The 23,574-nt window shown below is 43.6% G+C and overlaps 1 protein-coding gene across 2 annotated transcripts in view; it reads right to left on the bottom strand.

Moving 5' to 3' along the window:
- LOC147709416 (xanthine dehydrogenase/oxidase-like) overlaps positions 1 to 23,574 on the bottom strand; it is a 736,168-nt gene that overhangs the window by 119,679 nt on the left and 592,915 nt on the right. For both annotated transcript variants that reach the window (XR_015296692.1, XM_086927985.1), the window contains exon 31: positions 11,399 to 11,451. Coding sequence is in view for 1 of the 2 variants with exons in the window: in XM_086927985.1 (XP_086784111.1) it covers positions 11,399 to 11,451 (53 nt within the window). In the remaining variant the exon portion in view is untranslated. The remainder of the gene's footprint in view (positions 1 to 11,398; positions 11,452 to 23,574) is intronic.

The raw sequence follows: 23,574 nt of genomic DNA, 5'->3' as shown, positions 1-23,574 counted from the left end.
TTGACCGATCTCCTCAAGAAAACCTCAAAGACCGAAGAGGCCTTACGTCATCCCACTCCCCTGTTGTTACACTCTTTTAACAGTCTCAAACAGTCCCTAGTGTCTGAACAGGTACTAGTTAGCCCCGACTACACCAGACCATTCATCCTCCAAACCGACGCCTCGGATCAGGGCTTGGGGGCAGTCCTATCACAGAAGGATCATGTGGGGGTCGAAAAACCAATCCTCTACCTTAGCAGGAAGCTCTTTCCATGAGAGACGAACTATGCGGTGGTGGAAAAGGAGGCACTGGCTATTAAATGGGCAATAGAAAGCCTCCGTTATTATCTGGAGGGACGAGAATTCATCTTGTATACAGACCATGCGCCGTTAGAATGGATGGCCCGAAACAAGGGACACAACGACTGTGTCCTATGATGGTTCTTGTCCCTACAACCTTTTAGGTTCAAAACCCTACACCGAAAAGGGGTGGATCAGGGAAATGCAGACTATCTTTCTCGGTATCCTTCCCCCACAACCCCTACAGGAAAGACTGCTAGGGGAAGGGGATGTGAAACGGAATCGTCCCCTACCTCCAGAGAGCGAAGGTATAGCATGGCCTCCCTGGTCTCTGACCCCGACCATACCGCATCCTTGGCAACACGGACTCCTCCCATCTTTCCTCCCTTGCAGGAACCTATCGCAACAGCCAAAAGACCGGAAGCACCTTGTGGTGACCCCGGACGTCCCTCCCTTGGCACCGACCCAGAACCCGGAAAAGCAGACAGAAGCGAGAGAAGAGCGCTCAAGGCAGCGGACTCGTGGCATGAGACAGCGGACGGAGAACCTGAGGGAGAGAGCGGAGGTAGCGTGTTCAACGGAGAAGAGAAGACCGTAGGAGAAGACGAGGACATCTGGACCGAAGACTAGTGGAGTCCCCAGGAGGTGGCTGGAGAGCGGCCGCAACTCGCGGGAGAGTTGCGGCGGGGCATGTGAGTACCCTGTCCACTGGCTCCCAGGTGTATTTGTATATTGGTGTAAATAGAGTGTTCCCTCACTTTATAGAACACTATGTGCACTGTATATACTGTAGAAACCACGTCACGAGCCCGACAGCATAGAGAACCCCTCACCTAACCCTGACCACCTACACTCTCTTCCTTCCCGCTCTTTCTTAACCCCATTCTTACCCATACCGTCCCGTCCCTCACACTCGCTTCGTCCTCCCCACAACCTTGGTGTTGGTGACAGTACTCAAGCAGTCCTATATTCGAGGACTAATCGCCCTCTCTCTCTTCTATATATACCTCCGAGGACCACCGGAACCCACCTGGAGAAGAAGGATCTACTCCTGAGACGGCCAGCCTAGCAGAACCCTTCCCGGATCTTCCCTCGCCCGGCATCTTGACTACTCTACCCCAAAGGAACAGTCCCTACATCCCATCCACAGCTTCTTTACCTCCCCAGACCCCTGACATTGTAACAACCAATAAAATAGGCTAAGTCATAGCTCACTACATCCGGCCTCCACGCCTGTTATTCCGGTCTGCCCGAACCCCTAGCCCACATGATCCTATAAGCAACAAATGTGCTGTTTAAAAGGAGGGATCAAAGTATAAAAGATATACACCCCTATGACTGAGTGGGAGCTGGTACGTGGGCCCATGGCTCCCCCTAGGTAAATATTATGATCTCTACAGGACAGGACTTGATGCTAGATCGTAGTCCATGTGCTGTTTTCACCAATACCTGCACTGAAGTAAGCTGCGAATGGGAGTGTTTTAAAATGTTCTAAATCTTTTTTGTTTGTTTGTCAGTCACTCTTGATTCAATAATAGATGTCCAGGGAAGCTGACCTTGAATGCCCTGACGAATTTGCCGCCAATACACAAAGGCAATGAAACATGTTGGCCGTCCTTGAGGTGGTTTACAACATGCTGTGTTCTTAATGTTGAGCAACCTTTCATTTCGGATTAAAAGGTCACAATTATATATGTGAGTCTAGCTCAATTTTATCAGAGACATTTTTTGACTGCGATTCTCATGGGGTCTTTATTCTCTGTCTTTCTTGTACACCTTCTTTTTTTCACTGGACACACAATCTTTTTTCTATATGAGAAAGTTATCGATGATGACAAAAACGTGGGCAAGCTGGTGAGAACCTGCCAGTAGCAGTACCTCTGGTGCTGTGTACATGAGGTACTTTTTCATTTGTCCACACATTTTTCTTTGTGATACACATACACCTAATTTCAGAGGGTATGTTGTATTTTGAGTGACCTGACTGACTATCTTTTCCTTCTTTTTAAAAAAAATATTAGATAGATGGGCACAGAGGATTAGGTCAGACTGTATAATTGAGCAGCTGAGTTTGGGTGGAGAAAAGAGAATCCCCCTATACCAATCCTATGCAAAAAGTATATGAGGGTGCCTGAGATTGCCAGATCTTTTGTGTTTGAATACCAAAAACTAGTATCATGATTTGATGCATTGGAATATTGAAATACCTATCATCACAATGTTGCAATTCTTTTTAATATTTAATTTCCACTGTTGCATTTATTTTTATAATTACTTCTATTTATATCACCTGTACTAGATTAAGGCATTATTTCTTTCTAATAAAGTCTTTTAGGTAGTGTGTATATCTTCGTGATCTGGATAATGTACCATAACTTAAGAAAGTTTTTAGCAAATACTTATAATTTCGCTATGATATAATATATAACCAGAATTTAGTATACACTGAGCACAGATTCTGAGATCAGCGCATGAGCTAACTCTGAGCACCGTTGAGTTTTAGAAGAGGATTGTAAGCTAACATCTTATCTGGCCATCCTTTTGGCCATGAGGAGCTGCAGGTGCTCTGAAGGTTACAACAGATTCACAAACTAGGAATTAGAATCATAACTCTTACTATGGAAAATACTCTGTAGGGCCATATTTGCAGGGTGGGCAGATTTCACCTGTAGAGGACACAAGTAATATCAGGGTTCCTGCACGGCATGGACTCGAAAATCTATGCTTTGCAGGTACCTAGTTGCATGCACACAGGGGGGCACATCTTATGCCCTCTTGTGTGCATCCACGTATGTTTGAAGCAAAGGGAGGCCCTGTAGGGCCTCCTTTGTTCCCTCCCTTCCAGACTTTTCGTGGAAGAGAGGAAACTCGTAATATGGTTAGCGGGACTGTGGCTATCCCGCTAAGCATATTGTAGCCTCTGACCGCCGCTCCTACGCCCGGGAATGGCGGTTCCCTGGTGGAGCTGGCAGTCAGAGTGCCGTCCGACTGCCCAAGTTGTAATCCGGGGATGGAACTTCCACTTTTGCATTGGCTTGATCCGCCACCACCGTGCCATCACAAGTCTGGCGGTCCTCGTAATTGGGCCCTTAGGACCAAAAAACATTTCATAACTTCAAAATGATCATCCCAGATGTAGTAGAGCCAGAGACTTCATTAAGGACACAGACCACAAAGAAAAAAAAAATGTTCAGACCGGCTGCTGATGTATTGACAGAGGGGCAGAACCTTTTCTCCCTAACCTCCCTACAGTTGGTAATGTTATTGAAGCAAATAACTTTATTTTACTTTATGCAATTGAAACTATGGATTGTAAATATTGGAACTTTCTGCATAAAATGGAGTGGAAAGTATTTCGTAAAATTTGTAATGTAAATACCCGTGGGCCCGTTGAAGCCTTACGCTTAGAAATGGGGATTCTGAGCACCTATTTTAAGGGGCTGGCTGCTGTCCTCCATTGGGGCCACTGGCTTTGGCTTAGCAAAAATAATTATTTTAGAAGCGACTTAGAAGCATTCGGCCAAGATAGGACCGTCAACTCCTTGCTTAAGAATGTTAACAAAGCACTACAGCACTTTGGGCCATATGTAGGTAAACTACATTTACTGATTCTAAAATACCGAATTTTACCGATTTGGTATTTTAGAATCGGTAAATTCTATGTAGGTACAATTTTGGTAAGTATTACTGAATCGGTACGATTCGATATTTACCAAATCGGTAAATACTCATTTGGTAAAAGGGGGAAAACATTTAAGGGTGGCAGGGTGTCACTTTGACACCCTGTTGCACCCCTGAATAGTGCATGGGTGCACATGTGGCTTTTAAGGTTTTCGATATTTACCAACAACTATTAGTCTAGTTTAGCTCCTAAGAAATTAAAAAAAATTAACATTAGGATTACCTCAATGAATGAAGAAATGCTCTGACGCAGGGAAAAAAGAAGTATGGAAATAATAGTACCTACATGCTCTAGGGCCTATCCTCAACCATTTTTAAAGTGGAATTCGTAGTATAGTTATAGTATTCATCTATTTTTTTTAATTGTTTCAATTTAATATTTGCCATAAAATACTATTACAAGAGCATGGTTAGGTGCGTCCCCGGAACTTAGATTATGCAATCTCTGCGGAGTCACCAGATAAACTTTAGCACATGTTCTTTTTTGTGTTCCCCACATTGTACTATAATTGTTGTTGAAACCACTATTTTTCAAATACGGAGTGCACTTATCAAAAGATGCCATTCAGTTTTTATTTAATTCAGTCAATGAGATGATGTGTTGTACAATTCTTAGCTTTTTAAAAAATGTTTCCTAGATATATATTAATTAAGTAAAACTGTATTTCATGTAAAGTGGATTTCACTGTAAATTTATATTTTATGTAAAGTGGATTTCATTGTAGATCTGTACCTTAGTAATACAAATTGAAGCAAAGAAGTCAAATCAGCTATTGTTGCCATGAGGTTGCGCTGAAGTTCTGGAGGTCTTGGAAGTTCAAAAATTAATCTCAACTTTTTAGAATTTCTGGAACAGCTCCTCTTAGCTTCTTATAAAGCTCCAAGGACCTCAGGGACAGCACTTAAGGGGCAGGACACACTCCAGCAGAGGCCACAAGCAGGGCCCACTCTAAGTCCAGTTGTTATAGGTCACTTTAGGAAATAGTCCTTCTGCAACTGGTTGAGTTCCTGTAGCACACATCCAACTGACCCCTGGAGTCCACAACTTATCCCTGCGTACAAGTGGGAGAAGGCCCACCCTTGACCGGCCTCACATATGTCAAGGACAGCAGATCAAATCCTTGTCTGTTCTTCTAAAGGACAAAACGTGTTCTCATAAGCTGTGAATGTGATGCTACTTTTGTAGGATTTACTAGACAGTGTGTGGGGATGACGCTTGGACAGCTCTAAACACTGGGCTGGTGCCAACTTTGCTACAGAAAGTCCAGGAAACAAAAGGCTTACTTTCCCTAGGTCTCTATTTATGTTCAAATATAAACAGGAAGGCCTTGCCCTAGTCTCTTTAAAGTTACGAAGGTCCTGAACCCTTCCCAGCTGCCCATTGTGAGCCGATATGTGTCACATACTTCCCACATAATCTTCCTGGAAAAAGGCCTAAGCAGTTGCTACTGCTTTGGAAGGAATGTTCACATCTCTGTAAGGGATGTACTGACTGACTGCTTCTGGCATGCTAATGCTAATTAGCCGAATGGAGCTATAGACAGACCTAGTATACTTTTTTAGAAGTCGCAGCTACTGAATAATTATTAAAAATCCAACTTCACTGTTCAACATTAAAAACAGTGCTTGAAGTATTCCTCTAGTTTTTCCCAAAGCAAAGTTAGCAGAGTTATGATTTAATGCCAAACTTTAGGTGTGCTCATAGAACAGCTATAGACATCCCCATTGAATATAGACATTGGGGTACTTTGGGTATATGCCAACACTAACTTCTTGCATGTACACCTTGAATATCAGGTACTCAAGCTTGTGGGCCACAACGCCTACCTAGGAGTCATTTATTTACTATTTAAAAGTTGGGTTCTTTCCTGTCAAAAAGTGTAATTCTGACAGATTTGCCTGCAGTTTTAAAAGCTGCAGGAGTTGGGATACACAGGAAGGCCAAAAGCCAAGTTTTCTAAGTCCTACTAGCGGATGGCACAATATGTGCTGCTGTTCACAGATGACATTCAACTTGTCCATGGCATTGGTGTATTTTATTACTCCACATACTGTGGCCCTACTGCAACGTTAAGTAGGCCATAAAGGAGTTAACCAACTTTACCATGATATAAGGGTCAGAGCATATATACTAGGGCCTGGCCAATGGTGTCCCATTGTGCAGAGTTCAAAAACCAGCAACACCAGCCAGCAAAATAAAATAGGGTATGACCATACAAAAAGAAGCACTTTCTCACAAAGTTATTTCTAAATTAGATTCCCTTTTCGCCAATTGAAAATTAAAGATTAATATTATCTGAAGCCACCTGGGTGCCAAAAAAGCCTAATGGACGGAAGGTTATATACTCCCAGGGACATAACACAAGTCCATTTATCACCAGACATGGATTACTATGTATCCATATATTAAAATAATCTAAACTGGTTATGTATATTTCACACCTCATAGTTAAGGCTTTGTGACATGCAGTGTATGAGGCAATCCCCAGCTTACAAGAAACTGGTTGGATGTGAGGGGTGTCATTTACAGACTGGAATACAGTGGTGGAAACATATTGCGCAGGCCCCAGGTAACTGCAGAGCCGAAAATCCAAATGGCTGAAATAAAAGATCTATGGGAACTCTAGGTGCAGATTGGATTTCTTACATTGTAGCAATTCTAAAAAACAAAAGTGCCCTTCTGTGTATAATCCTGCTTTAGTGAATGTTTAATCTCTTACTACTTTGACATAGAGAAAAATGATGTACATTAAAGCACTGTTACATGAGGGAGCATTCCAGCCTCTGAAAGGAAGTTTTGAACTGTGACTTAGAATTCAGTCTTAGATAAGCAAATAATTGAAGATTCTGACACTACATACTATTTTGTTTCCAAATTAACACTTTCAGAGAAGTCTTTAAACAGCAGTTTGCCAGCTGGTTGAGCAGATTTTCTTGCCTCCTGGCACCAATAAAGAGCCCTGCAGCTTCCGGGTAATGGGAAGCCACTCTCTGCTCTTTCCTCCAGGAGGTGTCTCTCCTCCTGTTCCTGCCACCTGCATCACCACGTTGAGGATGCAGAGAGCACTTCGTACCCACTACTTCCACCGCACGAGACCAGGACTCCATTTCCCAGCAGTCCGGGAGGTGGGGCCAGCTGGTTGAGCCGATTTTCGCATCTCCTGGCACCAATAAATATCCCCGCGGCTTCCGCTTAGTGGGAAGCCGCTCTCCACTCCTATCTCCAGGAGGTGTCTCCCCTCCTTTTCCTGCCACCTGCATCGCCGTGCTGAGACCGCAGAGAGCACCTTGTAGCCTTTCTCACCACCGGACTAGACTAGGACTCCAGTGCCCGGAGGAGGCTGGGCCAGCCCTCTTTAGCCTGACTCCCCAGCTCAAGGTACAGTGTCACCATGCTGCCTGCTGTCCCTGTACTGTGCTGCCCGCTGTCTCTGCGCTGCCTACTGACCCTGCACAGCCTACTGTCCCTATCCCTTCCTGCTGTCCCTGCGCTGCCTGCTGACCCTGTTCCTGAGCTGCTGTTGTCCCTGACCCAGCGCTGCCTGCTGTCCCTGCACTTGCTGCTGTCCCTGCCACTGCACTGCCTGCTGTCCCTGCGCTGCCCGCTGTCCTTGCGCTGCCTATTTTCCCTGTGCTGCCTGCTGTCCCTGCACCGCTAAGGAACTCCTGGAACTGGATCACAGATGCAGAAACATCAACTGCGTCTCCTTCTCCCCAAGTTTACCTTAAGGATCCTTCACCTGCCGACACTGCCACTTCTCCTGCGACATAACCTACAAAAGATCCTGCACCACTCCTCCTGCAGACAATACCAAAAATACCCCAAACCAAATCATTGCATCCTACTCAATGCCCTCTCAGTCTGTAAACACGTCACAAAATCAGGGACACCATCATAATCCTCTCCAGGGACATTGTTTTCACTGAAACGAGGCTGAAGCCCTTCTCAAACCCGACATCACCACCGTCACTCCTGAAAGCTACAAGATGATACACCGAGACCACATCAACCAACAAGGTGGAGCCATCGCAATTATCTTCAAGGAAATATCAGATGCACCATCACCAACGCCGACCTCGCGCCTCTCATGGAACACCTCAACTTCATACTACAAACTGATGCAAAACCATAATAGGAGGCACCCTTGCCTACATACCCTCAGGACCCCGAGCAACATTCTCCGATTTCATCTCCAACCTCATCACCCCCCCCCCCCTCACCACTATGTTCTACTCGGTGAACTCAACTTTCACATCAATTACCCCAACTACGGCAACTCCATCACCCTCCTGGAGAATCTGAACAACATTGGCCTCGCCCAACTGGTCAACGAACCCACACACAAAGCTGGACAAACACTCAACCCCATTTTTAACTCCTGTGACAGAATCAAATTCAGCCACACCACAGAACTCACCTAAACCACACCATTGTACACTTCACCATCACTGGCACCCAGGACACCACCACCAGGTACCTGATCTCTCCCTACTGCAGCTGGAGCAAGGTCACCAAAACTCAGTGTAGGGGCCCTGACCACTTCCCAATCAAAGGTCTTAACAGACCTCAACCAGGCCGTCCAGAACTCCTCCGCCTGGATCATTGACAGCACCAACAAAGTCGCCCCTCTGAAACCTATTACATCAAACAAGTCCTACAAAAAGGCCTGTTGGTACACCACACTAAATCAGGACCACTAAGCACAACTGCCATTAACTTGAGAACAGATGGCACACTTCAAAGAACCCCACAGACAGAGCAGCTTACAAAACAGCCCTCAGCAACTATCACCGGAACATCAAAGAAGCCAAGAAAGCAGGCATCACCACCCATATCGACTCCATGGTCAACCACACAACATAGTCAAAGAATTCTCTAGCCCAACAGCCATAGAGAACACCATCTACTCCTCCCAAGGACTCTGAAACACCCCCTCCGACTACTTCCACAGCAAGATCCACCAAAATCTACGACAACTTAAGCCTCCAACCTGCCACCCTCAACACCAACGGCCTCTATCAACCAGCGATCATCAGCAAAACCATTACCAACTGCTCTCCGCTCAACACTCTGACCACCTCAGCCATCATGTCTTCCATCCACTCTGGGGCCCCCACAGACCCCTACCCCCACCACCTCTACAACCTTGTAATGAACCCAATAAGCACACAACTCACCAGCATCCTCAACACCTCCATGTCCAGAGCAACCTTCCCGGACAAATGGAAACATGCAGACATAAGACCCCTCCTAAAGGAAGCCTCCGCTGACCCCAATGATCGAAAATATTACTGGCCGATCTCCCTGCTCCCCTACCCAGCCAAAGTACTTGAGCAAGTTCTGATCATCAGGAAAAACCCCTCCTCTTGGGGCCACAGCTGGTGGCCTGCAGAACTCAGACCTACACCCACACCGACCGACCATGTACGCAATCTTGGCATCATCCTCAACAGCCAACTGACCATGAAACGATAAGTCAAAGTAGTCTCATGCAGGCCATTGTCACCAGCCGCCTCGACTACCGCAAGGCCCTCTACACCAGCATCTCCACCCAGCTCCTCAGAAAACTCCACATCATACAGAACGCTGCAGCCAGACTCCTCCTGGACCTCCCCAAATGTACCCACATCATCCCCCACCTGAGAGACCTCCACAGGCTACCCATCCAGAAGTGATGCCAGCTCAAGATTCTCACGCACGCCAACAATGCCCTCCACGACCCAGGCCCTGCCTACATCAACCACCAACTGAACGTCCATGAACCCTCTAGACACCTGAGCTCCTCTTCATGTGCCCTTGCACACACCGCCCACATCTGTCACAGCAGTGGCCACTCCTTCTCCTACATCACTGCAAAGACCTGGAACGGCATTCCCCTCCAAATATGTGCAGCCCCCTCACTGGCAGATTTCAGAAAGAGATTCAAGACCTGGCTCTTCGAGAGAGACACAGCGCCCAGAAACACGTAGGGTAACAATGTTGCACTTTATAAATGCTGATTGATTGATTGACTCGAAGATTAAGACAAGTCAAATGCAAACTTTAAAACACAATAACAAAATATAAAATAAATCATAATACAAAATGTAATTTATAATGAATCCATATGAAGATAATATTTACTATGGCTTTACAAAGGGAGAACTTAATAAATTGTTTTGCTGCCGTCTGTTAAATTAATCCATTTATGATTTAGCAACTCAACGACATAAATAAGGAGTAACTAAAGCCTCTCTAGGCAACTTACAAACTTTGGAAGAACTTGTAGTGTCTTCACATTCAACATGTTTTGCATTCTATTTAAACAACAACATTAAAGTGGAATAATTAACTAAAAGAATAATCTATATTGTTTTAATGGCTTTCAAATGATGACTGATTATCAGGGCACAAGTCCTTTAAAAAAAGTGGGGGGACTAACCTAGTTAATCAGTATGCAAATGGCATCGCAGCGTGTGACATCACAGTGCGTGACAACACAGCGTGTGACATCACATGAACTGGCATCACAAGAAGTGATATAAGATCTTAAGCCCTCACATATATGTTTAGCAGGTGTATCATTAGTACATTTGAGCACATTTCGAGTATACTTGCAAACCCTCATAATTTAGGCAGAAGATTTACACTTTTGTACGCTACACATAAAACATTGTTACCTTTTGTCAGCATTAAGCTTTCCATAGCCATAGTGTTTTAAAAGAAATAGTGATATTTAAACTATTTCGACACCTCCTCAAGGGTAACAAGCGTATATAAATGCAATTGATTTTGTGCAAATACTGGGAAAAATCAACACATCTGACATTCTATCAGTGAATACATATCTCCTAAGCAGAGCCTGAACAAAGTGTATAGCGGTATGTGTGAAGTGCTAACAAGGTGTGAGCCTTTGTTTCCCCTCTGCTGCATTTGCATCAGGTGTGAGGCTCCTGACTGCTGCCAGCTAGGAGACTCAACACAAGGAGGTCTAATGACCCCTCAGACTCGGCCTTTGTTATGGCCAAGTATCCCAGCAGGAGTCAGAAATAAGAGAGCCCCGTCCCCTCCTGAACGCAAAAGCAGACAACCACGTGCAGGCGCTGCTGAAAGTGTCCCGGTGTTTGGAAAATACAGCGGGACGAATTCAGCATATTTTTTAGTGGGGCCCAACTTCTTGGCAGGGTGGACGGCATTCACCCTTTGAAACAAGTGGGGGGACGCCGTCCACCCGTGTGGACACCTGACTCGTGCCTTGCTGATTATAGACAAATCTGTAATAAACTGGATGTGGATTTTGAACTTAGCCTCCTTAAAGTGCATCCTTGAAGCCAGACACTAGGTGCATGGTGCATACAAAAACCAGATGAGCCACTACTGAAAATTAGTTGTTGCTTCTATTTGAACCAGTTTGATACACAGTAATAGTTTTAATATAACATTCCGTTATTTGCTTACTTGAAAAATCCTGTGGCCGACAGACTCACTTGATCCATATATGCTGCCAACACCTTGAATGAAATAAGATATGAAACAAGACTTGTTTATCAACTTATACATCTTGGCTCAAGACAATCCAACGATGAATAATTAAGGGTCTAACTCACAAGTATGTTGGTAGTTTATGTAACTTACACCTGATTTAATCATGAATTTCAACAGGTACACTCACACTTATTTGTGGAAAAAAAGATTTGTGAATTGGGCCCTAATATGGGATTTTTCTACTACGACTAGTCTATTTTCTTCTCATCCTGTAATAAATCTTTCAAAATTGTCTTGGATATGATAATTGCCATTTGCAGAATTTCACTAGCCATGTAACTTCCTCTGTTATAATCATCTCTCTTTTAGGGAGCATGACATATCTCCCCAGTGAGTTCAGGGATACTTTTCAATATTAAACATAAAAGATCATTTGAATCAAAAATATAAGCTCTCAGGACAGTATGACACAGATTTAGGAAAAGGAAAACTCATGTAGACAGTGTAGAAAAATCCTTGTTTCTGCTGGCTGTCCTCTGGCTCTGGGTTCTATCTTTGCATCCTCTCTTTCATTTTTAGCTTGAATGTCTGAAAGATCTGTTTCAAACATTTGTTATCATCAATTTGTCTATAACACTCTTGCTCTATTTGAAAGTCTTCTTGGTTGCAGACATGTTGCCCTTACCCAGCAGCATGTGAAACTCAATCCACAGTGAATTTGATATGTTCCTGGTGTGGAAGAGTCACTGCATGGCATGTGATAGATCACATGACATCAACACTGCATTCACAACATTAACCTACCACCACTACTTGATAAGGTAAAGTATATATTTACTGCGTTTACTTCCACTAATACCTCCTAGACCTCGTGCAGGTGAAGATAAGAACAAAACTTATATACGTATCTTACAATGTAGTGATTTTATACAGTTTTGTTTATTTGTTTGTGATTTTATATTGCGCAAACTTGGCCTGGAGGAAACAGACCAATTTACAATAGAACTGAAACATAACAAACACAATGAGAATATCATAGTGTTGCAACCTAGGGGGAATGAAAGGCAAGAAATCAGGAGTAAATGGGAGGCAAAATGTACTTAAGTAAAGATCTCCAACAGTCTATGCAGGGTATATTTGAGATACAACCTCAAATTGAAACACACATAGAGAGTGAGTGGAGGCAAGAGGAATTAGACAAAGTGTCTTTCACTGAGAAGAGCTTTGAGATCTTTTTCGAAGGCATCAAGGCATGTGGTCAGGTGGTAAATCAGAGAGAAGTAGTTCAAATTCTTGTTCTGCTTCCAGAAAAGGATTGGTTCATAAATCGCTCTCGATTGAAGGGGGGATGGCTCAAGGAAAAGCATTTCTTGACCTTCCATTGGCTACCAACATTTTCAGTTCCTCAGTTAGGTACGACATTGTAGATGGGTGCAGTTCTTTGTGAGTGGTGCAGGTGGTTTTAAATTGGGCTCGCACCACTAAAGGAAGCCACTGTAGGGTTTGAAGAATAGGGTGATGTGGCCACATTTCTTGCAACTGGTCACAAAGCGGGCTGCAGCATGCAGTAGTGCTCTGAGAAGGCATACAAGAACATTAGGGATTCCTGAGAGGATTGTGATCCTTTATTCAAGTTTGGAAAAAAGCACCACCAGAACAGCTGATTTTAGGTTCAGTTCTGGGATGAGTTGCCAGATTCCTTAAAGCAACCTTAGCCGGAACTGGACTGTCTTGGCCATGGCTGTGATGTGACTCTAGAGGATGAAATGGTTGTTGAGGGTGAATACAAGAGACATGGCATTCTGAACAGTGGCGGGCATCCCTTCAAGATGAGGAGGAGTTTCATCCAGCCATGAACTGAAGGATTACCTTTTTTGGGAGATCTAAGAAGAAAGTTTGTTTTGCACAACTTAGTTTGATGTGGAGTATTTTGACATCTAAAATTGAATTCTTGTCAAAGGTTTGGACAGGATGGTGACATCATTCAGGGACGCGTCCTGCTGGTTAATATCAGTATCATCAGAGTACAGGTGGAAGAGGATCCTAGAGATCCTAAGTATCATGCAGAGGGGTTCGAGATACAGATTAAAAAGGTTTGGAGAGAGGATCACGCCTTGGAGGACTCCTTGTCACAGGTTACCTAGCTTTGAAACTGGGTTCCTGATTTGCACTATTTGAGAGCAGTAAGTGCGGTAGGAAATGAACTAGTTCAGGACTATTACTGTAGGTCAATGTCATTGACTACAATATGATGAAATATATCCCTGTTCAGTTTTGGCTAGACTTCATCGCCACTCTTGAATCCACTCACTTTATTAACAGCTGTATCAAATCCCCCACCAGCATCAAAGATAGCACAGCTGCCACTGACATGTAAAATAACAAACAAAACATTATTCCAACTCAAGCTTCATAAAGTCACTGAAGTCTACATCCATGAGGATAATTTCAAGACAACAATATAGGCACTGGTGTTGTTGGTACTGGATTTCGCTAACCCCACCAAGATAACCAAAGTACATTTTGTCCCCTCTCCGATAAGACTGTAATGTGTAGTGTAGGTCATTCTGCCTTGGGAAGACATCACATCAGTCTTATTTTAGTCACCCTACAATTGCTACTTAATGATGCCAGATGCACGAACCTATCAGCATAACCCTTTATATCGTGCACACAGACTCTTGCCACTATCTGGGGTGCACACATTTAAAATTTCGGGTGGCCTTACGATCAATGAGGATCTAGGTGACACCTCTTGATCTGCCGGGTATTAAAAAGCAAAACAGTCTGGCACAATGTTTCCCTCACTGTTACCTGAGAATCTGAAACTACCTCCTGCAGGCGGATGCAGTGATAACTGCACCTACCTACAGGGAGTTGTTTGGGGGTCCATAGGACTACTTTGGCCCCACTAGATGGATGCCCTCAGGGGGTGTACTGACTGTGCCACCTCTTTGTGAAACACTATCAGTGTGCCTCCTGAAGGTCTCTATCTCAGAGCCCACATCCATAACATGGTTCGGCAACAGAAGCAAAGTGAAAACCCTCTAAAAATAGCACCAGGACTATATGTGTACTGGTACAATCTGTATTACAGAAACGTCTGCACAAGCATCTGCAGCCACTTCTGTAATGCTACAGTGCTCTGAGGGCACATGCCAGTTGTATCCCCGGGGCGCTGTTTGTAATATAGACCCTTGTATATACTTCACAACTTACATTTATTTCAACTCTGCACCAGAGCACACCCAATCACTATATCTATAATCCAACTAGTATGTCACACACAGATAGGTCTGTATAGTAATGAGCCCTTTCAATAATGTAGTTCAAATTCCCAAGTTGTCAATCAAAGGAAGGGATTTGGTCACACTCTTCAATCAGATCTGTATGTTTTCATTGTCCAATCAGATAATTGTTGATACAACAGCAGCCGACGCGTGTTTCGCCCACAGGGCTTTTTCAAGGCTGCAACAAAATAATGTGTACACTCATTTTAGATAATGTGAGTTGAAATTAATAGACCAGAATTCTTTGAATCTTTGGGTGAAGCAACACCTTAGTGGGTAGGTGTTTGATACCGTAGTAAGCACCCGTACTGACCATATGTTAAACAATGGAACTGTTTATTTTCATGTAAGTAAGTAGATGTGCGGAATGATTAGGGCAAACCCACATTTCTGTGTTTCAAAATTACATTTATTGGCAGACCTAAAAAAGGTTCTGTGGTAGTGATATCTATCATCAGTGTACCCCTAAAGTCCCACCCACATGCTTTAGGACAATATGGTTTGCTCTGCTTTGTTGGACTCCATTGCTGCAATTCAACTTTCTCCCATATGCTGTGCTATGACTACTGGTGCACAAGTTACTGCTGATGTAACAATATATCTGTAAGAGACATTAGTTAGTGTTGGATTCCTTACCTAAGAATATCCTGAGGCGTCAGACTGGATCCGGAAAGTTTTACGTCAGCAGTACCCCTGCGCGTCGGTAGGTGGCGTCGTGCAGCTCAGCCTCCTTTGCTGACGTCGTAATCGCCGAGATGACGTCACAGAGACTACTTAGGCGCCACCCATGCGCACTGACGTCAGTTCTGTACACGACATTCCACGCCAGGAACGCAGATCCATGCAAGAACCTTACCACTGGTGCCATGAAACTAGGGCCCTGAAAGGGATGACCTTAACCCTCGGAATCAGTTTGCAGAACAGGGAGGATGGGTGGGGCGGTAAGGAATCTATCACTAACTAATGTCTCTTACAGATATATTGTTACACAAGTAGTAATAGGTGCATCTGAAAGAGACACGTTAGTGATAGATTCCTTACCTTAGAATAGATACCCCATCAATACCAACCCCCAGTGGTGAGTCTGCAAACAGGATTACACCAGAAGGTCACAGAGAACAGAACGGCCAAAGAAGCAGTTTCTCCGGACTTGACTGTCAAGGCAGTAATGCTTGGTAACGGTGTGCAGCGAGACCCACGTAGCTGCCTGACAACAGGATCTGTTGTGTGCGCTTCAGATAGAACGAGAGCACACGCTTTGGGTCCAGACGGCGGAGCCTCTCTTCCTCTTTTGAAGGATGCGGAGGCGGACAGATGGTGGGCAAAATAATGGTCTGCCCAATGTGGAAGGGCGTGACAACCTTCAGCAAGAAAGAAGGAAGGGCCCTTAAAACCACCTTGTCCGGATGAATAGAAAGGAATGGAAGTTTAGAAGAAAGAACCTGGAGCTCACTCACTCTTCTGGCAGAGGTGATAGCTACTAGGAAAGCCGTCTTTAGAGTGAGAAGACGTAAAGGACAGGTATGAAGGGGCTCAAAGGGAGTGCACATCAGATAGGTCGAGACAAGATTTAAGTCACTTTGAGGCAATATGAACAGCACGGGAGGAAACATGTGTGTAATGCCTTTCAAGAAACGGTTAACAACCGGGGACTTAAAAAGAGAAGGCTGATCTGAAAGCTGTAGAAAGGCGGAGATGGCCGAAAGGTAACCTTTGACAGTGCCCAGAGCAGAGCCCTGCTGGGTCAATGATAGAAGGAACAGAAGGACCTCAGAAAGAGGGGCAGAAAGGGGATTCACAGCCTTTGCTCTGCACCATGCCACAAATTTGTTCCACCTGCAGGCGTATACCGTCTTAGTGGAAGGACGCCTGGCTGCCAGAATGACATCACAGACTTCGGGAGGTAGATCGAAAGCTGTCAACTGTTGCCACTCAATCTCCACGCATGGAGGTCGAGGCTGAACAGGTTCGGGTGGAGGACGGTTCCCTGCTGCTGCGACAGAAGACCCTCCTGAAGAGGCAGTCAGATCGGGGGATGGATCGCCATGCTGAGTAGCTCGGGATACCAGTATCTTCGTGTCCAATCTGGAGCCACAAGGATGACTTGGGCCCGGTCGCGCCGAATCTTCTTCAGCAATCTGGGCAGAAGTGGTATAGGTGGAAAGACGTACATCAGACCGCAACTCCACTTGCGACGAAAAGCGTCGCCGAGCGAGTGCCGCCTTGGACATTCCAACGCCCAGAACTGATGACATTCTGCATTCTCTTTGTTGGCGAATAGATCTAACCAAGGCTTATAAAGGATCGAACAACATTAGAGAGATGCTAAAAAGAAAAGACGCTTTCAATTTGGGGGATCAGAGAGGCATGCAAAAATGCTATAACTGCTCACACTGCAACAATGTGCTATAAGGGACTTTGATTTCACATATTTGGTCGGGCAAACCTTTCAAGTTGTTATTCACAGCTAACTGCAATTCGCAAAATGTAATTTATGCCACACGATGTCCATGCAGTTTATATTACGTAGGCAAGACAGAGAGATCATTACGAACATGCACACCTGAACACAAGAGTGAAATTAGAACTCAGGTTACTACTTCCCCATTAGCGAGTCACTGGACTGATTTCATCATACCATTGCTCAGTTAAGATTTACAGTGTTGGAAGTCGTTCGAAGGCGCAAGGACATGGATATGTCCAAATTCATCACACAGCGTGAGATGTTTTGGATAAGGTATTTGGATACCCTGAGTCTGAAGGGTCTTAATGATAAACTGGAGCTCTCATATTTCCTTTGATGTAGCACGCAGCATACATTAGAGAGGTTCATTTGATTATGTTGTAACCTAGAGATGTGCTAGGTAGGATCTATTTCATACAGAGCAGGCTTGATCACTTCACACATGGCATTGTACAGGGTTAGGGTTCACTCAGAGTAGTGTGGTCATTACTATTATTTTTTATGGTCTTTGCACATTATTTTACTTGCTTTTTGGACATTATGGTTATTTTCGTGATGAAGGTTGTGTTACTGTATTAGGTTTCCTACATTTTTTTTATGCATGTGCACAATTATGTAGTCACTAATTCGAAAAGTGTAATATGATGTGTTAATACAATTAAGTGAGCGATCCGTTCGTCATATTTGTCAATTGAGGATGCTGGCATCATGTTTCATACAGTCTTAACAGCTCTTGAGAATATTCTGGTAACATGTCGTTACTATTTGGCTCGCATGAGCATACAATTATTCTTTTTAGCGCAGTATAATTTTCAATTACATTAACGAATCATTATGAATACAATATGTTTATTCAATGAATGTTAACATGATTCCATGGTTTGTATTTGTAGAGACAAGTTACAGTTATTGACATTTGATTAAGATCATTGTGTTAACATTCGTCGATTTTTTATGAATTTGTTCAATGTTATTAGACATTATTCATTGTGATGCATTATTATTAGAGACTGGTTGTCACGTTTTTAAATGGCTTCATGTTAAGATTGCCGCACCTTCATGCACTAATCACATCACATTTCTCTTAGTCCCATTTCTATCTTTACTTCTAACCTTCCTTACATTTGTGGTTGATGTGATAAATCGGAGACATCTCAGTACTTTAAATATACCCCGTGGAAGTTTTGCAAACACACCTGGGTTCTTAGAAGTTTGTGAGACACCTTTAATACGCCGATTCGGTAAGTTTATTTCGTCACGATCTTGCAGAATATACGCTGCAGTATACCTTTGTCGACCCTTCTCCGGTATCCGAACTCCTGATTGTCCCAGAAAACTCGTCTCAAAGAACACTGAGCAAACCACTTCAGACCCATGCTCATCTGCTTCTGGACTCAGTACTGTCTATTGTTAGCTGGAATATAGCAGGTTTAAATTCTAAATTGAGAATTTCAGAGTGGTTCAAGTGGGTTGATAATAATTGTGATATATTGTTGTTACAAGAAACATGGAGTACAACATCACCAACAATTGAGGGCTTCTGCTGCCACAATCTTAAGGCTTTGCCGTCTCCCATGGGTCGACCTAGTGGGGGACTATCTATTTGGTCCAAGATAAAACATGGGGTGCATACTAAGTTGATCCCAACACCAGGTATCTGTTGTTTTATGGCTATTAAGTACATTAACAGACTGAAATTATGTATTATCAATTTTTATAATAATGATTTTGTTAGCCGCCCAAATGGCAATTTCATATTATTGTTTAATTTTATAGATGAAATTATGGGGGGACAAAAAGCATGGATCTTTCGATGGTATTTGCATCGGAGGGGATTTTAATGCACACATGTATCGCCATAGCCCAATATGTAAGAATGGGGTAGAATTGAAAGATTTTATAGCTTCCCATGACCTAGTTAATGCTATGGAATTTGCAGGTACAAGTATAAATAATGTAACAACCCCCACTTTCATAGGTCAGGGCTGTGCTTCTACGATTGATTATATTTTCACATGCCCTGAGTTAAGTGAAATAATTTTAAAAGCTGAAGTCGTCTGCTCCGCATATAGTGATCACTATCCGCTTAAAATTGATATACACAATCCCCAGACCTCAAGGGTTGCAGTGAAACCAGATGTAGGTCCTCTAAATCTAGCATTATCAACCGATAGATTGAGACTAGCATGGAAGGGAGCTGACAATAAAGGGATACTTTCCAGAGTAATTAAAAAATACCCCGAGACAGTTGAGACTTGCCTGTCGTATATAAGTACCAGCATTGAGGTGGTTGGCGCTTTTGGTGATCTGTGCAGGGCAATTAAAATTGAATCCTCTAAACCTGTCAGGCAGAACATCTCCCAGGGACCCCGTTGGTTTGATACTTCTTGCTCTAGGGCCAACAGGGATTTGAGGGCTGCACTTAATACCAGCCAGAGGGACCCTCAACTCGTGAGAGCATTAAGATCACAATATAAAAGGGTCTTACGCATTAGATCTGAAGCCCTAGTAATCAATCACTGGGAATCACTTACGCGCACCGCCAAACTGAGGGACTCAATGGGCTTCTGGAAAGAAGTCAAGTCTTTAAGATCTTTTGGTTCTAACATCAACCAAATTAATAGTAATATAACTGGCGAGGCGTGGGTAGAGCATTTCTCTCAAATCTATGCCATATCAGCTACCCCTTCAGACACTGTCTCTCTATCCTTTAGTGATAAACCCTTGACCTTTTCATTACTTGAGGTCGAGGATGCTATCATTGACAGTGCTAGCAATAAAGCCCCAGGACCTGATGGTCTTTCCATTGACCAAATAAAATCAGAAATTAACTTCTGGGCCCCTCTTTTATGCAACCTATTCAATAACCTAAATGACAGCTTAATTCCTGAATCCTGGTCGAACAGTGTCATTGTGCCCATATTCAAGAAAGGCGATAGGTCGGATCCCGCCTGCTATCGCCCGATTTCACTGATCGACAACATGTTAAAAGTTCTGGGAAGAGTAATCTTCAGACGGATAAGGGACTGGGCTGAAGATAACAATATTCTTCATTGTAGCCAATTGGGTTTTAGAAGTAAGGTGGGCACCACAGAACAATGCTTAAATTTAAACCTGATTATGGCTAAATATATTATTGTTAAAAAATCCCCTCTTTATTTAGGTTTTATGGACTTGAGTTCTGCGTTTGATTTTGTTAATCGTTCTAGGTTGTGGTCACTTTTGCTCGATTATGGTTTAGACGACTCATTGGTGTATTTCCTTTCCTATTTACATAGGGATTTAAAAGCACGAGTACGAATCAACAATGATGGTGATTTGTCTGACGATATCCCTATCAGCAGAGGAGTTAGACAGGGCTGCGTACTCGCCCCACTGCTTTTTATTTTATATATCAACAGGTTAAGCAACACTTTGAGTGAGATTATTAAGGATGTTCCCATAATAAACGGTTCCCCCATCACTACTCTACTTTATGCGGATGACGCTGTATTGATGGGGCGTACACCGAATGCACTACGTACTTTAATCTCTGGTTTTGTTACCTTCATGTCCGATCTTGGTTTAAATACCAATTTAAAAAAATCTTTTATAATGAATTGGGGACCAATGAAGTATAACATTGCATCCATTAAATCGGGTAATAACATTTTAAAATGCACCAGCACTTTTCCTTATTTAGGGTTGTTATTTTCCAACTCAGGCTCATGGCAGCAACATGCTGCCTTTGCAAGCAACAAAATTGGCAAGTCAATTAATTCGATCCTATCCCTTCGCCAACCCAAATTAGCTGATGGTGTTACCCCTCTTCTTACCATCTACCGTATCCAATGTCGACCAACCGGGACTTACGGTGCAGAAGTATGGGGATATTGCAACAGCTCGGCCCTTCAGGTGGCGGAAAATAGATTCTGTAGGAGGGTGTTAGGGGGAGTCCCTTGTGCTCCCACTCTGATCTGTCATAATGAATTGAGGCTGCCATACATTGTTGATTTTATAAAGTCAAGGCCTGCCCTATTTTGGATTAAAATCTGGTTAAATCCAGCAGCAACATTGACTCGTAGTATTATATCTGACTGTCTGTCTAGCGGCAGATTTCAACACATACCTTGGCTAAAAGCAGTCAAAACCAGTCTGCAAGAGGTGGGACTAGGATCCTTATTTAGTTCCCCTGACTTAATTGTACCCGCTCACAAAAACAGTGTTAAACGGGCACTTATGGAGCTATATAATGAGGAAAGGATGAGATCAGAATCTAGTAAACCAGTGGTCATGAAATATTCACGCATTTGTGATCTAGATGTTAATAACCCTAATAATTTTATTAGATACATGACAATGCCGTTAGGTAGATGGAATCGGAGTCTTTTATTCAGGTTCCGGGAGGGAAGCTTAGTTTATTTGCTCAGCTTCCCTATTGGCTAAAATAAAAATTTAGAAGTATTGGATTGTCCCTGTTCTCAAGGTGGACGACAAAATCTATTGCATTATTTCTTCGTTTGTGGCCATTACAAACTGTATACCTGTCAATATTTAAGACCAATCTTACGCAAATATAATCTACGTGAATCTATTCCTGCTCTGCAATTTCTGCAAATGCTGCATATGGATGATGTTATTTATTCTGTTAGCTGTTTCATAAAGGCCTGTGTGAAATCGAGGGCAACTATGGAACCTGGATAATGGATTATAGCACTATGCTGGTTTAGGTAGTTGTGTACCAGCTACTAAATAGTAATATTGAATGTTTGTAAGAGATACTTCTATAGTGGGTAACTGTGGACATTGATGGATTAATATTCCTTAGCTATGCACCATGCACTTTTTTTTACATTATACTATGCACTTTAAGTCATCTTGCTGCTTAACCTAATTGGATCATTGTTTTTAATTTTGTAAGAATCATCGTTTTTAATGTTTTTAATGTACTTTCATTCTGTATGTACTTTTATGGATGTATTAAATCCGAATAAAGATCATTTGAATTGAATTGAATACGCTGCAGTAGACACTGTTCTTATTCACGTTTCCTCTTTTCAGTGTGCGACAAGATTCACGAGGAGACAAGATATCAAGTTACGATCGTACGTACTATTAAGCGTTCTCTGGGCAACTTAAATTTTAGGTAAGCTTTGGGTATATTTTTTAACATATCGGGTCATTTTTATTGATTATGGTATAGACAGGGGACTTATGAGCATTTTCTCCTTGTCCTTTTCAGTATAACGGTCAGGCGGACAAACAGGGGAACAGCCATTAATTTTCACTAGTACTTTGGGTTTACTAGTGCTGTGGAAATTAGCAAAATTAATGTACCTAAGCGGCGTTCATTTGCCTTTTTCCATTCCCCTCCCTGTAAGCACCATGAATATCGTGAAATATTGACCGCATCATTCCGCCAGTAAAAGCCCATGCCCATATGTATATGACAGCAATTTTAGGCACCATGGCCTTTTTGCCCGCTCATTGGAATCCCCGGCTTCCCTCCTGCACGCATTGAGCATCCCCACTCTCACATGCATAGACCGTAAAACCCTCTCCCTCTGCGGGACCCTGCTCTGAAAAGTAACCCTCCTGCTTGACCCACGCACCCCCCCATTTCCTCTTGAAGAAGCATCCTTCGCCTCAGCTGACATAACCCCCCAGCCGTACCTGACTGCCCCCGCTCTCTCATGTACGGGTCATGAGATCTCTCTCTCTGTGTGACTCTGTCCTTGGGAGTCACGCTCGCGCCTGACCAACACCTCCTTTCCTTTCATGAATACCCCTCTGTTGGTAAACTCTCCCTCCGCGCTTGATTGTCCACGCGGCATGAATACCTCTCCCTTGATGACCCCTTCCCCCGAGTCCGATTGTCCACACAGGTCCGAGGCCATCGCCTAGCCGGGAGATACAGTTTACTGCCCCCTATTGTATGGAGTCGCTCCTCTTCAAAGGGCCCACTATTGATCCTGGCCTCCCCACCCCCTGGGATACGATCAGGCGCACACATCCTAAGAATCGGCGGAACACTCAGCTGCGTGACAGCCCCCTCTTGTTATCAGCAGGGTGAGGACCTCTATTGTGGATACATGTGGGGGTGGGTCTGACACAAGGATTACGGGGATGTTTTTATGAGTTCACAGAGTTTTTTTATGCAATAAAGAATGCTCACATGTCATAAACCAGGGTATAAGAGGCCAGGCCTCAGAGAGGTTGTTAGAGCACCTCCCGAACGACACTGTGTTTCGTGTCCGAAATGACAGGCTCTCCTCATGAGAAATAAAACTCTGTTCATGTGTTCCTGCTTCCAGCGCCCGTCTCTTTATTTGGTAACTATTCAGAATGGGAACTAAGAGACGTCTTGCGCCAGCAGCCTGGGCATCGGTAGTAAATTGGGCTGACTTTCCACAATT

This window comes from Lissotriton vulgaris, chromosome 6 (assembly GCF_964263255.1).
Source record: "Lissotriton vulgaris chromosome 6, aLisVul1.2, whole genome shotgun sequence".
In the NCBI taxonomy this organism is placed as follows: Eukaryota; Metazoa; Chordata; class Amphibia; order Caudata; family Salamandridae; genus Lissotriton; species Lissotriton vulgaris.
The sequence above is the reverse complement of the archived record's forward strand: the minus strand, read 5'-3'. Positions and strand labels throughout refer to the sequence as shown.